Below are 15847 nucleotides of genomic sequence, written 5' to 3'. Positions count from 1 at the left end.
TGTATATTCTGTATTGATTTCATGTTATGAAAAGTATATTCTAATGAAGAATTAAGAGGAACTCTGATACTGTGGTCAATTATTGGCTTCACTTAAAAGACCTCAACTTGAATATCAATCTGGATGGTTTCCTAATAACGGGAGTAACTCCTAACAGTAGAAGGCACACTCCCGTTTGTTGTTCCCTGGTGTTTCAACAGCCAGCCGGGTTGAAGGACAACTCTGCTTTGATGAATGTCAAACCAACTCTGTGAAGACAATTTCAGCTTTATTTCATTCAGCCAGCACATCTGTAGCCAAAGAAATTTGACCACTGAAACCCATGAAACCACCTTATATGCCACCCTATATGTCTACAAAGTCCCATTCTTTGTATGAAGAGCTCCAGTATTTGCCTCCTGCAGACTATTATTTATTACTTTTAACTTCTGCTAACATGTTCAAATTCACAACTGCAGCAGTTTCAGAAACTACATAAACACAACTCATCCTGTTTTAGAAAGTAATTTCTCCTCTGAACCAAGGTTTATTTTTGTTCATGTGTAACTTCAGACTAACCTAGCGGTCAGCTAATAAGTACCTCTGCCAAACACGGCTGGCTGGGAGCAGGAAACAAATTATCTGTGTTTACACAGCCGATAATGAGGACAAATAAATCCGGCCGCATGTTTAGACACAAGCTAAAGGAGACATAATAGGGTTGGTTTTTCTCAAATTAAGTTACCGAAATATCACCCAATTTGAGGAAAAATTGGATTTAATATAGTACAGCAATAACATGCCTGTCACTATATGAAGAGTGTAAAACAAGGCCAGAGTTTTCCATCACTCCATAAAGCATCTGTTACGTTGATGCACCATATTGTGACCTCCATGAGCCTTACAGCTGAATCGGTAACACGCGGTTACACAAAAAATGACTAGTTACTTAGTAACAAGAGACAAACTAATAAGGAACGACCTGATAACTAATGAATTGTTAACAAGCAATACCTGAATGACTCCAAATTAAGGACTATATAGAAGATAATGATGAGTTACTAGAGAAGAGACTGGGAGAGACTATATCAATGAATTACTATGTATTTATTAGATCACAAGTATCCATGAATCGGAATAACGACCACTTTCTTCACAGGTCAACGTCAATGTCCTCAATTTAGAGTTATTCAGTAACGTCTCATTAACAATTAATTATCAGGTCGTTCCAGATTCGTTCCTTGTTAACTACTCACATTTCTGTGTACCGTATTGTTAAGTGTTACTGCTGAATCAAATCAAACACTGTCAGCATGGCTGCACATCTGCCAGTTGTTTTAACTTAAACTGCAAAAGGGAGGCCGAAGTGAACGAACAGCAAAGATCTGGGGTGGCACAGTAAAGGTATGGATCAGAAATCTCGGTGCGAAAAAACAAAAAAGGTTTCTTTCTGCATAAAAGTTCCCCAAATAAAAGACTATACAAACGTATTGTACATTATAACAAGTTAGATTACAGCTCAGGTTTTCTTTTGTACAAGTCCATACATACATCTTTCTTTTAGCTCTCCCGGTCTGTACATCTTGGTTACAAAAAATACATGCCATTTTGAAGTATCTATGGACATAGAAACAAGAAAAGTTTAATTTAAGGTAATTGAACAGCCCAACTGTAGTAAGTAACTCGAGGTTCTGTACTGCGCAGCAGAGACGCCAGCTTTGTCTGCCAGAAACAAATAATGCACTCAAACTGATCCAGACTCAAATCAAAATGCAGACATGATGACTGTGCTCCTTGTGCCAGACTAAAACTGGAGCGAGAAAATGATGACTGATCAAAGAAAGTTACAATACTGAAATACATAAAAGAGCGGGTATATTTATATGTGTACATGTGTGATAGAGAGGTGCTCAATGCCGTCTCATTTTGACTTTGCGTCCTGAACTCTCCCGGTGTTTGTCAGAGTTTTGGCCACGCTTCCAGTAGTTCTCTGAGCTGATGCTGTGACGACGGTGACGGGAGAATGACGGATGTCTGTTCTCCTCTTTGTCCATCTCTAGAACTCTCGGCCTGGTGGAGGGAAAAGATTGAGAGGCCAAGTCAGATTGGATCATCATTAATCACAATGCAGCTTGATTGTACACTGCTTCATCATTGCATTTACATGACACCTGTTCAAAAGGAGCATTGTTACTATCTCCTTAGCACAAGTGTGTCTTCAGCCCATTTTAGACATTACCGGCCTCATCAAGCTGTTAAAGTGATGGCTTTTTGTCATTCAGACATATGTGACTTTTAAGTTAACGGGTTCATTCAGACAACGCAGCACATTTACGGAAAGAGCCGTGTGCTCACTCAATATATGGCACCTGGTGCACGAGAGGGTGAAGAGAGTTTAAAAAAAAAAGGTTTCTCGAGAAAGAAGAGAGTTGTCTGTTCTTTCACAGGCTGCATCACTGATGGATTTTAAATTATTTTGCCTTTGAAGTCTATTAATGACCATTGTGAGCGCGAGAGATGCTCACCCCCGCATCTCACAGTGAATCTACTGATACATTTTCACATAAATTTAATCATTTAACGTTATTAGAGAGACGATGATTGAGATAAACTTATTAAACATTGATGATAGAAGGCGGTATAAGACGCGCATTTAGGTGCCTGCATTCAATTCAGACTTGTGTCTTGTTGAAAGTGATATGGAAATGTTACTAGGTCCACCAGGGTGCTTATTCAGCCATGAGGCCAACATGTTTAATTCGCATCAGACTTTAAAAAGGTCGGATCGACACGGTTTCTAATAACCAAGACCCGACCTGAGCTTGGCTGTGTCCAAATTATATTCCGTTTAACTGGGTCGAGGCAGAGTCTCCTTGTATTGCCAGGGGTCTGGGTTCAGTATATCAGTATATCTAAGTGAACCTTCAGACCGAAAACCCCCCTATGTTAAAAAGATGTACAGGGCTGCGGTGGCGTGTTGTTTCGGGTGCAGGTGAGAGGATTAAATACGATCCAGGAGCAACAGATCTGTGAGACTCAAGGCTTATCAGACGCCAAAACACTGCACAGTGATTATAATGTTATGAGGAAGGATTTTACTGCTCTGGAAAGTTGTCATGGCAGCAATCATGTTATCTTTTGTGGCAATGTTTGCGAGATAAACATTAGAAATACAACATTCACATTGCAGTAATACTAGAAATATGATTGTCCAGTGCAGCGCCTTGCTGGTTGCATTGCATTCCTGCATAACTTGAGCCTGGTTCAATGTTTTTGCCGGACAACCCAAAGGAGTTTTTGCCAGACCTCTCCCGAGTTCATCCTCTTATTGACCACATTTTGTCAAGCTGTTGCTAACAGTGTTGGTGTTACGTCTCTATTTCTAGGTTTCCCTGCATAAGGCTAATATCATATCTTAGAATATCTTAGACATTAGCACTTAATATCAGGTGCAACTATCCTCAGACCTTTATGCAAGTCCAGTTTCAATTGGACCCATGAAGACCTCTAGTGTGCCTGTATGTGCGGGTGTATACCTGTGTGCAGCATCAGGGTCTGCTTTGCGATGAGAGCGTTTGGCTTTCAGAGGAGCGGGTCTCTCTGCAGGAGAAGACCTTAAAGGACTGTCAGAGTCCACTCGAGGAGCATCAGGTCTGGTCCTGGCAAACAGAGGAGGGAGCACAAGCAGGAACACATGGATCAGAGAGAGATTGCATGCAAGATAATTACTTTTTAAATGATCTTATGTTGACTCACTTTCTGAGGATGATAACTGCACGCCTCTCCTTGATGTCTTGGGGCCTGATGCAGTGGGTGATGTCATCAGCAGCATAGCCACTGGGAAAGAAAGATGCTTTGAGTGACAACAAATACTTCAGCCCTGGGCAGCCACACAAAAATTCAATCAATGCATGACAGCAAACACAACCATAGTCACCTGAGAACTGTGACACTCCCTCTGTTCACAGGCAGAACAAACACTGGCTCTGACACCCGGATCGGTTTGAACTGGAACCGACAGCCGAAGCAGAGCGCGCTGTCACTGAAGAAGGACACTGAGACGATGGGCCGTGCAAAAATGTGCAGAGGATCTACATGTGACACAATGCAGCCACCTGGTTGATAATCATTGATGACTGCACTGTTGACAAACCCTTCTGGGATCACTCCACTTGACACGAGACGTTTGATCACCACCTCGTGCACCCAGCTCGGGATCTCATCCACTTCTCCTTTACGGTACAGCCTCTCCTGGCCCGGTCCACGCTTCTCCAGCTGGGATCCATACGTGTATCCCTCCCCGAAGAAGTACTTGTTGCGGAGGGGTGCCCTGTCTACGGTATGCTCACGGTAAAGTCCAGCCTCTCCTTGGGAAACCACCTCGTCGATCTTCTCCTCGATGAGGGCGCACTCCTCCGGTGTGAAGATGCTCTTCTGTAGGATGCTGCTCTTCACCCGGCGGGCCTCCTGCTCCCGGAGCTCCGCGTTGTCATCGCTGTGCTCATATTCATCGTCGTCGGACTCTCGAAACTTGCGCTTTCGACCTTTTCCGCTGCCGTTGCTCGTCCCGTCCACGTATTTATTTTTTTCCTCGTCTCTGTGTGGAGTCATGGACTTCAGCTTCTCCCTCAGGTCAGAGTATCCGCTGGCTGCCATGTCAGCCAATACAATATGACCGGTGTAGTGCGACGTGAGCTCCTAGCTAACAGATAGCATGTATCAACGCTGCATTTCACCGCCGTTTTGACGGAGTCTGGTTAATATGAAAGGACAAGATGTCAAAAGGAGTCTTTAACGATGGGTATAGCTAGTTTAAGGGAGCATTCACTTTCACTCACAGCAGTATCCAGTGCATAAAAGTAGCTAACATTAGCTAAGTTGCTCCGCCGCCCTGTCTGTGCATTGAAACAGCAGCCTGGCGTGAAACTTGCCAATCTGTAGATGATATTACCGGACGCTTACAAACAAGCAGAGCTGTAATAAACGCTGCGTCGACACGCTCAGTCAGCGGAGATGCTAACGATAGCTAGCCGAGCTGCTTGGTTACCAGCTAGCTAAACTAGCCTGGCTTGGTCTGTCCGTTGCCGCCTGGAAATACCGACAAACCACGCAGCAACATTTCACATGTCACCGCTAAATTCCAAACCTCGGTGCTCCGGAGACGCTTCCACTCAGACTGTTAACTCCAAGAGTCCAGGGAAAACATTGTTATATCCGCACAAGGCTTGACCACGGTCAGCTTACACCATCATAGCGCGTCTTCAAGAGAAAGGCTGAAAAGAAACTCGTGTAACCTGCAAGAGATCTGCGCATGCTCAGTGGTGACCTGCCAGGTTTGGGGAGGGACTATCACGTGTCGTGAACGGAAGACACATCAATCCATTTTGGGAGCCTTGAGGGGACATTTCAGACTACTGCTAATTTTATCCCACTAACCTCTTATTTATTTCCATAAAGTTCACTCTGAGGGGCTATGGTGATCTTCATTATAGTTTTATTGATTGTGTTGATGTCTATCTCATAATAATAATAATAATAAGTATTAATAAGACACTTAATATATTTTATTCAGATTTACCTTCTGTTGAGAGAAAATAGTGCTAATACTGTTGACATGTTTTATAAGATTTGTAATGTAAATAAGGTTTTGTATAGTGGGAAAAAAATTGTCTGAATAATCTATCTGAATACAATATAATCTATTGTACATTTCTGTTCTACAGATCTTTGTGCATACAAACACAGAGATCTCTTTAGCACAAGTTTTCCTTGGAAAGTGGAAATCATATTTAGATTTGTAAATCCTATAAAACACATGTCAATAATGTTTGCACTATTTTCCTTCCATAAACCACCCAGTATTTTTTTTTTTTACATATTTCTATGCATATTTTATTTATTACTTTACCTACATGCCTATATTTAGATTTAGATCTGAAATGATTTGTCTATTCATCAAAAATGAATCAGCAACAATTTTGATAATTAATTCATTTTTAAGTAATTTATCATAACTTTTATATCTTTGTAAATTTAATACTTTTGGGCTTCAGATTGTTCGTCAGACAAGCAAGTGATTTTAAGATGTTGCTTTGGGCTCTTGGGATTTTTGATGGCCATGGTTTAAACCTTTTTACTATTGTGTGACATTTAATATACCAAGCAATTAATCAATTAACTGAGAAAATAATCAACGCATTCATCAATAATAATGACAATGACCTTGTGTCCATCACAATTTACTAAAACCCAAATGGACATTTTTAAATTGCTGGTTTGGTCTAACCAACAGTCTAAACCCAAAGATATTCAGTTAAATATAATTAAAAACAAATAAAACAACTAAAACAATGAATTGATTAGGAAAGAATTTTCAGATTAATTTTGATGATCCAAGCTTTTGTCGGCCGCGGCCCCACTGACCGGAGAAACACCAAATACTAGTTTTCATCGTTGTTTAATCATTTTTAGAAGTGCTCACATCTCCCTCTTCAAAATTGCACATTTTATTTTGATAAAATATTCTATACAAAACAAGAAAGTTGATGCATTAATATCAATATTGAACACAATTGTTTACACTAACATGAGGTTTCACAGTAAACAGTATCAATAAAAAAAAATAAAAAACATGTCACAGTTATCAGTTATAAAACTTTGTAATGACAAGGCACAGGCCCATGACGCCTCCTCACTGTTCATTAACAGCTCATTTACAGACAAAACATCATTAGTGTTTAATCAATTAAAGCTACAGTAGTAAGTGCAATTATAAACAACCTGAAAGAAATATGAACTAATATTGACTTCTCACTGTCTTCAAATGCACTTTGTTCAGTTAATGCAGTATAATAATCAAATAAAAGTGAGACTGACTTCAGGGTTCACTTTTACATTCACATATAATATTAGTGTGTGTGTGTGTGTGTGTGTGTGTGTGTGTGTGTGTGTGTGAGACACAACACACACCTGAAGGCAAGAAGAGGTAGGTTATTTATATATTTCGTCTACTGTATGTGTGTTCATACAAGTGTGTGCGTAAAATTAAGCAAGAGCATGTGTTATAACATGGTGATTTCGCTGGGTGGCAGGGTGAGCCTCTTCTCCCGCACCGACATCATGTTTTCCACCTGCATGGCGATGACTCGACACAACTCCAGGCCCTGTAGACAAACACGGCCGACGTGAGCGACTCCACTGAAAATGATTATGTGTGGCTGAAGAGTGTCCTTGTCTGTGTTTGCATCATACCTGCTCCAGCTGCAGCTGAATGACCCGCTGTGTGCTCACGTCCCCCAGGGTGAGGTCTACATATGGGTAACTCGTTCCAGCAGTGGGCCTCTGGGTGCGGCTGGACTGTACCTCCACCAGGGGGACCACTGCCATCAGCTCCTGCACCACAGAGACCAAACATTATAACACACAACTGTCCACTGAAAGCATGCCACTCTACTTCTGGGCTCACGTTTCAGTCACGATGAGGTGAGTCATGTCGGTGTGTGTGCTTCCTTACGTGTGTATTTTTGTGCAGGAAGTGGAGACCATGTTGATTGACAGCAACAATACAGGGGGCATAGAAGGTGGTGGAGCTGCTGCTGTGGATGTAGAAGAACGAGGAGCCAAACATGGGGAAGGCACTGACCAGCCCTGCACGCACAAAGACACAGACTTTAACAACAGTGAGAACACTGACTTTATTAAAGAGGCACCTGTCAGATTTTACAAGTTCAGTTTATTCACCAGATTTCTACTCAGCCTGTGGAAAAAAAGTTGTATAATGTCTTCTGTGACTCTTTGTCAAGTCTGAACAAACTAACCATCAGGAGACTACACATTTTTAAACAGAAGGCCTACATCGAAAACTGCAGGTATGGGCTTTAAAAGACGAGGACGTTTACCTAGCAAGGAGGGTCCAAAAAAAACACAGTTGAGTTGCACTATGGGTAATGAAGATCTAGTGTTTTTGAGGTTTGACCCATACTTGAGAGTTAAAGGACCAGTGTGTGGGATTTAGTGGCATCTAGCGGTGAGGTTGCAGATTGCATTCAACTGATAACTCTTCCGCTCCGCTGCCAAGCGTGTAGGAGAACCTTCAGTGGCCGCAAAACGTGCGAAAAACTCAAAAGGTCGGTATTTGGTTTGTCCGCTCTGAGCTACTGTAGAAACACGGCGGTGCAACATTGTGGACACCGTGGAAGAAGACCCACTGCTTCTGTAGATATAAACGGCTCATTCTGAGGAAACGAAAACATGATTATTGTTTTCAGGTGATTATACCTGAATGAAAACATACTTATGAATATCATTTTCAACTTCTGCCAATAGATCCCTTTGAATCACACTGGTCCTTTAAGAAGTCCTGGACTGTCTTTGTTTAATCTCTCAACGTTACGGTAGAGCAAAACCAAACCACTGGAGCACCTCTTTAAGACACTATCCTTTCTATATTATGACAATATGCTTAAAAATGTGCAAATTTACACATTAGTTGCAGCATTTCTTCTTGTTAATAGACCACATCTAAATGCAGGTTACTGTTGATGCCATTGTGAAGATTACAGGTTCATTCTTGACCCTGGAAACAACAAGTAAGTGAGTTAAGTTCATATTTTTTTTGTCAGTTTCATAATTTATATTTTCATATCTTATATAGGAATGTGGACAGCAGAACGTGCAGCTTGTCTTGCTTTGGAGAGATTTACTTGTATTGTTAAAGGGAACGACAAGAATTTTGTCAACCACCTCGTCAATAACATTTTCGAATGTACAAGTTTTAGAAAGTCACACTTCAGAATGATTTAGAAAGTGCACTACTGTCTTTTGTTTTGGGGGGAGGAGTGTATTAATGTACATATTCTATGTCTTCAAACTCAAAAGATTATTTTACAGAATAATTGTTCAAAAATCTATTTTTTCATGGCACCTGGCGTGTCATAAAAAAAAAGCACAATGTTCTAAACTCTCTCAGAAATGTTCCTGCAGAGAAAATACATAACAAATTAACCAGTTCAACACAGTTTGTACCTGTAGCACCTCCTCTTAATGTGAACAGGGGTCTTACCCAGAAACTGCGCTCTGGCTTGGTGCGGGTTCAGGGTCTGTACTTGCTGCATGTGCTGCGTCACCATGGTAACCCACTGCTGGGGTGGCTGCTTTTTGAACAGAGGTGTGGCGATGTACTCCGATAATTCATGTCTGGAGGAGAGAGGAAGATAAACAGAAGTATGCCTCGCTTGGTGATTTCTCAACATTTGTCAGAATGATTTTACTCGGTGAGCTGTTCTGTTCTGCTGTCGGCGCTGTGCGTGGGTGGAAAGAGATGCTGATAACCACAGTAAGAGCATGAAAGGACATGGGGTTTTGCAGAAAAATAAAGTGTCATGCACTTTAAACACAAAAACTATTGACTGCACTGCATTCTGGTCTTTTCAACAATGACTTTCTTCCTGAACAGTTGTTAAATGTAAGTGCTAAACAGAAAATCTAGAAAAATATCCACTGCAGCTTCATCACAGCGTTGACTGCATCTGATCTAATGTGCATCTCCAGTAAATGTGCCGAAACAGAGACACTGTTTAAGGTGGATTTTCGTAAAATAATTAACCTGCAGGCAAAATGGATTTTTGTAGAGAAACTAATGCTAATTTCAACTTTATATTTTGGTCATGTGAAATGTTAAAATCAAACTGGACTGGTTTTAATAGGGAAATAGGGTCCATTATGAAAGTTTAAAAGGTCTAATGCATCCTGAGTTAATGGATAAAAAGTATGAATATCTAGTTAGAAAACTGGGAATAAATGCTTTAAATGTAATTAAGAAAGAATCTTAAGGCTAAAAGGATCCAAAAGAGGACAAATGGAAAGAACTACTGGAGCAAATTAAAAGCGTGGAGAAAATCTGAGGAAGTGTCGACTGTATTAAAACAAGATGGGCTAAACGACTGTGATGAACAAACTGAAACTTTGAGGGAATGGATGAAATCTGGTGTGTGGATGTTTGTTTATATCTATGTACATATATAGACACGTATTTTTCATATACTGCACTGTATGTATTATTTCTCTATGCAATGTATGAAGGACACACTTTTTTCTTTGTCTATATTTGCACATTCTTGTTTTTTTATTACAGTTATTCTATTTTTTGCTCTGCTACAAAAAATACGATGAATTGTAGGTCATGAAATGGATGCCAATAAAGTATAAAAACAGAGGTGGATATTCTGCCTTGTGGTGAAGAACACCTCGACCATTTGTACTTGTTAAGTTTTCTTACATGCTGGGGATGAAGATGATGTCTTTGGCTCTGTGCTGCAAAGCTGCCAGTTTGGAGATCTGGTGGAACTGTTGATCGCTCACTTTTCCATGTGGAAGAACATTTAGCAGGCCTTTACGGTAGTCTGGCAGGATCTACACATAGACACAAACACAGTTACATGCACACATGTCGGTAACATATACTGTATGTGAAACATCACCTGTCGTACCTGGTTAAACTGCATGGCGACACAGAGCTCGTTCTCGAACTTGAGAGGTTGAGTCCAGATGACTCGTCTGAACCAAAAGCTGTAGTTGGAGTCGACTAACTCGGCCTCCGTCGCAACATCCAGAATGTACTCGTGCTTGTTCAGAGGACGCACATTCTGACCTGGACACATCCACATACACATGTAATGTAATTTATTACACAGAGATACCAATACTCAGTATCAGTATCCGAGTATCCAAATAAATAGTTAAAAACAACACAAACTACTGACACATATAACCTGAAACAACATGTTAATACTTGTCTAGCCACATGTTGTGTGACCTGCTGTGTTTTTGAATTGCACACAAACGAGAGCAGCTGCCTGCATGTGGAGATGCTACAGGAGGAAAAAAACAACAACAGAATGCAAAGAGCCCCGTGTGAGTGCTTCAACGGTGTTGGAGCTTTCAGCACTGAAAACATGACAAGACCGAAGGAGCAGGGGTGCTGTGCAAAGGAATATGACAAAGCTGTACAAGCAATCAGCACCATAACAAAAGGCATAGAAAAAGCTATATTATGACATGAACTGTTTTTATTCCCTTATGGGATGATCAAGTGTTTTTACATCATGTTTTTAAAAACATCTATATAGATACAAAGAGTGCAAATGAATGGCACTAACAACTTAGCAAATAATAAAGAGGAAAAAAGGCATATTGTATTGCTATTGGCAGAGACTCAGTGTGGTGATATCAGTACCAGAAATGGAAAGTGATTAAGTGATATCGAGCCATCTCTTGTTATTTTGCAGCCATATCAGGACTCATGAACATGAGTGACTTTCTCCCACAGCTAGAAACCAGAGAGCAGTCTGATATGTGATCTGTGAGTGGATCTGCTTCACTGACGATGATGAGAAGATTGACTTTGTGCACTAACACAACGGTTAATGTGCGTTTGAGTGTGTGTGAGAGAGAGAGAAATAGACGTCTGTAAGCACACCTCTGTTGGTGACTAAAAATATGGCGTATTCTTCCATGGCCTCCAGTCTGTGCAAACCCATCTCATAACACAGCTCCTCAATCACTTCCAGGGCAACCTGAAAAACACAATAATATCAACACACACACACACATTTATATCACAGCTGTCACCTCATAGATAACACTGAACTAACAACGCTGAACACTTACAGAGCATGTTTTGATTTTCGCGTGACGTTCAATGCCTCCAGGAAAGAGAAACAGTTGACGTTTTGAACTACGACCCGCCTGAGGAAGTACAAACACACAAAACCATGTGTTCATCTCTCATTACATTTTGACTTCACTACCCTGTCTGTGGTACTCAGCTCCAAACCCATTTGTTCCTGAATAAATCTTTCAAGTTTTTAAGTTTTTAAAGTTATTTGCTAAAACAGCTGTGCACTGCAATTTTTTGGCAAATGTTACTCAAACAGGAGTAAATAGTGCATTTGTTGGGGGCTCCAATTAGACCAGCTACCAAATTTGCCCCTTCTATCAATAATAATAATACTGCAACATAACATATACAATAATATAGATCTGAATGTGGCTATTCTGCATAATGAATACCTTCACTTTTGATTCTTATGTACATTTTACTGCTAATACTGCTGCTATTGTTAAACTTGAATCAAGGCAGAACATTTTTGTGCAATGGAGTATCTTTACATTGTGGGTATTTCTCGTTTTATTTAAGTAAAGGATCTGAGAACTTCTTCCACTCCTGCAGATAAATAAAACGAGGCACTGACCATCATAGCCTTCAACTCCATGCTGTTGGGTGGAACAATGCGGCCACCATACTGGAACGTCTTCTTCAGGTTGTGTTCACATGCTTTAGCGATGCCTTTTTCAAGAAAACATTACATGCTTTGGTAATGTGTACAGCAGATTGACACTGTACAGTGATAACGTGTGTGTGTGTGTGTGTGTGTGTGTGTGTGTGTGTGTGTGTGTGTTTTTACCCTGATACTGTGCCCCGGCGCTGCGAGAGGCCTGCTGCAGGTGTTTCAGCAGGAAGGGCTTGAGGACTTCAGAGCAGCGATGGAAAGCAGTCAGGATGTACAGCAGCCTCCAGCCTCGTTGGCAGCTATCACTGTACAATACAAGAGTGAACACAGACACACACACACACACACACACACACACACACACTCAGGATTACAGGCTCGGGGAAGAAAGAGGAGCATAGTGTGTGATGGGTTGTCGTGTGTTCGTTGTTAATGTGTTAAAGCAGACGTACGGTTTGGAGCTGGTGTTAGCAGTAAGCTGTTTGAGGAGTTGGCAGTAAGCCTCATCCCTCATCAAGGTGAACTCTCCTATGAGCTGAGGGGAGGACACACACACACACACACCCACCCACAAACACACACAAAACATACACATATTAGCAAACTGTCAAAGAGAAATTTGTAGCCTGAGAGACAATGGTGTGTATTTACCTTGAGGAAAGTGCTGATCACTTCCTGTTCTGTTGATCCCTTTGACGGAGAGTCACCCATGAAACGCATCACAGCTACACAAATTACATACCCAGAACACAAACACACACACACACACAGAGGTCAACAATATTTAAGTCTTGAATATCAGATTTTGTAGAGAAATCCAGCACTTGAGTACTTAACATCTGATACAAGAACGTCTCATTTCATCAGAGGATGAATTGGAGCCCAGATGTAATAAGAGTAATGTAATAGGATAACGCAATTAGAGGAGAGATGAGAGAAGGTGAGAACTTACACAGGAAGAGATCAGCTGCCACTCTGTTCATGGCTGGGTCCGTAAACTCTATCAGAGACTCAGTCAGAGGAGTCTGCAAAGGAGAAAATCACGTAAGAAAAGTGTTACATGGACAATTCAATACACCCAAAAACCACAAAGCAATGAGAAGATACTTTAAGTTGAAGTAAGACGAAAGGCACCTTGGAGAACTTGATCATGTCAGCGGGCTCTCTGGAGTCTCTGTTCTTGCTTTTGCTCTTCAGGGAATCTCTGAGAACAAAATCAGAGTTGGATGAAGTAAAAGTAATGATGCCACACTGTAAAAATAGTCAATTACTTCAAAAGTCCTGCATTCAATATGTATTTAAATATACTCATCACATAGACTGTCTTAGTCTGTTTTAGTAAGTTATTAATCAATCATTATTATTGATACACTGACATGTAAACAATGCTTTACTGTTGTAGTTGGTTAAGGTGAAGCTGATTTGAATTACTTTATATGCTGTTGGGTAGTTTAATCGACAACAATGCATCATATCTTATTAACTAATGATATGATATGATACTAATTATACTAATAAAATTGTACTTGAGTGCTGTACTTGAGTAAATATACCACTGGATTTGAGATCGTCTCTGTGTGAGGGAAGTGTGTTCTTTGTCTCACCCCTTCCCTCTGGTTCCCTGTCTGAAGTACTTCTTGGCAAACTCCAGCATGTCATATTTACTGTCCAGCAGCGCCCTCTCGTCCAGATCTCCATCAGCAAAGCCATCAAGGGAAACCCTCTGAAAATCAAAGATTGACAGTGTAAAACAATCTGACACTCACACAAAACGCACTGTATGTGAGCGTCTGCGTGTCTGTGTACCTCAATCGTTTGATCTATCTCATGTGCAGCCATGGTGGACGCCACGGCAACAGCGATGGCTGATGACACAGCGAACTGTCCCGCTCCTCCGCGAGGTTCTGCCTTGCGGTCCAGTGGCAGCGACAGGAAGTCAGGGGGAGCGATGGGATGGACGCAGTCGGCTGGGAATGCACCAGAGCGGCCGAACACAGCACCAAACTTCCAACCTGACACAAAGAGCAGAGGGATTACGACACCCAATCATTCATACACACACACACACACACACACACACACTTGGGTGCTTTGTGGCCTGAAACACCCCTCCCCTCTGCTGCAAGTTCATCTGCCTTTCCTCTAACAGCAGGTCAGCTTCTCATTTAAACAAGTCAGACCCTTATCTGCATGCTTTTCTCTCTCATTTACAAGACCTGACTCTCCCCCGCGGCTACACTGAAAACGCACTTAACACAGGCTTTGGTCTAATTACAGATACTGTGCACATGGGTATTTTTGCACTAATCAATATTTCTACATTAACAACGCATCAAATGACCAGGTGTAATGTGAAAGGAGTCGCTAGGTTCATTTATTTATCACAGTAAATTACAAAAATGTGTGTGGAAGCACTCTCTGAGTCTGTCCTATAAAGTATCTGTGACGCAGAGGAATGACGTGACTTCTCATCTGTGATCTTGTTTCATCTTTTGTGTCCTCAAGAAATGACATGAATCAATATTTTTCAAATTGCATCGCCATCTTCCATCTGAAAAATAATTGTCTGATACAATATTGTATTTAAAGAGAGCTGTGGGCACTGTCAACATGAGAGCTGCCATTTCTCCTTGGTTCAAGATGCCATCACACCTCCAGGGTACACGAACACAGTCCAGGTTAGCAGATCTTTCAGATCTGCCAGTCTGAATTGTCACCTTGTTTATTTCTGGGCCTTGACGCTAACATCTTGTTACCATATGCAAAAAGGTGAAGTTTCTTCGTCTGATTATTATATTTTGTACATACTTTTAGCTCTAAATTATGCTACTTTCTAATCTTGAATGGGAGCACCGGTGCTGTACAATTTCCCCCCGGGGATCAATAAAGTATTTCTGATTCTGATTTTGTTTTGGATTAAAATAAACACTCACCAAAGTCTTGAGTGTCTCTTTTCAGCTCCTCCAAAAAGACCACCTTCTTCCTCACCACACAGCCATAGCTGTAACCTGGAGGAGACACACAAACGCATACGTTTGAATCATAGATTCACTCATAAGATAACAGGATTTCTATAACATGTACCACAGTGTCTCACCCTTCTCCAGCCCATCCATAACCTGCAGCCTGATGATGTCACCTTTGTGAAAACTGAGCATTGAGCGGTCGTCTGTCACTAAGTTTCGCTCTGCAATCACATAATCTGAGTCCTGCAGGAAGACAGAAAACACACACACCAATAGTTGTACGTGATGTTGTTTCCTCAGAAACGTCAAATGCAGCCCGTGCAACCATGGACGCTGGACAGAACGTGTGTGTGTGTGTGTGTGTGTGTGTGTGCGTGCGCTGTACCTTTTTGATCTCATTGATGAAGGTGTCGATGAGATGTTTGACTTGTGGGGCCTTGGCTGAGAACAGGATCAATTTCTCATTGGTCAGATTGAACTCCAGCATGTTCTCAGAGGGAATGGTTACAAACAGGATGTCGGCATAGCTGAAAAAATACAGAGCAGAAGTGACAGATATACAGCAGGACTATCATTTATAACAAAGCCACAGAAATAGTAGAAATTAGTACA

The 15847-nt window shown here is 41.2% G+C and overlaps 2 protein-coding genes across 2 annotated transcripts in view; both read right to left on the bottom strand.

The window, feature by feature from the left end:
- Positions 1 to 249: 249 nt before the first annotated feature.
- Positions 250 to 5057, bottom strand: alkbh5 (alkB homolog 5, RNA demethylase). The gene is made up of 4 exons (XM_070919488.1): positions 3917 to 5057; positions 3736 to 3816; positions 3516 to 3638; positions 250 to 2049 (listed from the first exon to the last, which is right to left on the bottom strand). Exons 1-4 carry the CDS (start codon positions 4633 to 4635, stop codon positions 1890 to 1892), a joined length of 1083 nt encoding a protein of 360 aa, XP_070775589.1. The 5' UTR covers positions 4636 to 5057; the 3' UTR covers positions 250 to 1889.
- A 1983-nt stretch (positions 5058 to 7040) lies between these two features.
- Positions 7041 to 15847, bottom strand: part of myo15ab (myosin XVAb) — a 41285-nt gene continuing 32478 nt past the window's right edge. The window contains exons 56-74 of the mRNA XM_070915412.1: positions 15621 to 15762; positions 15367 to 15478; positions 15203 to 15277; positions 14076 to 14281; positions 13874 to 13992; positions 13404 to 13473; positions 13222 to 13294; positions 12921 to 12994; positions 12722 to 12804; positions 12444 to 12574; positions 12231 to 12325; positions 11647 to 11724; positions 11456 to 11552; positions 10467 to 10627; positions 10256 to 10389; positions 9041 to 9174; positions 7493 to 7626; positions 7231 to 7371; positions 7041 to 7142 (exon numbers count right to left, since the gene is read on the bottom strand). Coding sequence (XP_070771513.1) covers positions 7041 to 7142; positions 7231 to 7371; positions 7493 to 7626; positions 9041 to 9174; positions 10256 to 10389; positions 10467 to 10627; positions 11456 to 11552; positions 11647 to 11724; positions 12231 to 12325; positions 12444 to 12574; positions 12722 to 12804; positions 12921 to 12994; positions 13222 to 13294; positions 13404 to 13473; positions 13874 to 13992; positions 14076 to 14281; positions 15203 to 15277; positions 15367 to 15478; positions 15621 to 15762 — 2161 coding nt within the window. The remainder of the gene's footprint in view (positions 7143 to 7230; positions 7372 to 7492; positions 7627 to 9040; positions 9175 to 10255; positions 10390 to 10466; positions 10628 to 11455; positions 11553 to 11646; positions 11725 to 12230; positions 12326 to 12443; positions 12575 to 12721; positions 12805 to 12920; positions 12995 to 13221; positions 13295 to 13403; positions 13474 to 13873; positions 13993 to 14075; positions 14282 to 15202; positions 15278 to 15366; positions 15479 to 15620; positions 15763 to 15847) is intronic.

The sequence above is a fragment of the Enoplosus armatus genome, chromosome 2, assembly GCF_043641665.1.
Source record: "Enoplosus armatus isolate fEnoArm2 chromosome 2, fEnoArm2.hap1, whole genome shotgun sequence".
Taxonomy (NCBI): Eukaryota; Metazoa; Chordata; class Actinopteri; order Centrarchiformes; family Enoplosidae; genus Enoplosus; species Enoplosus armatus.
Note: the sequence above shows the minus strand (reverse complement) of the source record. Positions and strands in the feature narration are given on the sequence as shown.

Excerpts from the sequence above, each read along its gene's own strand:
- alkbh5 (XM_070919488.1), bottom strand. The coding sequence starts at position 4,635 with ATGGCAGCCAGCGGATACTCTGACCTGAGGGAGAAGCTGAAGTCCATG. Across the intron at positions 3,817-3,916 it reads GGGAGTGTCACAGTTCTCAG|TGGCTATGCTGCTGATGACA; the intron begins GTGACTATGGTT and ends TTTCTTTCCCAG. Across the intron at positions 2,050-3,515 it reads GACCCTGATGCTGCACACAG|GCCGAGAGTTCTAGAGATGG; the intron begins GTATACACCCGC and ends TCCCTCCACCAG.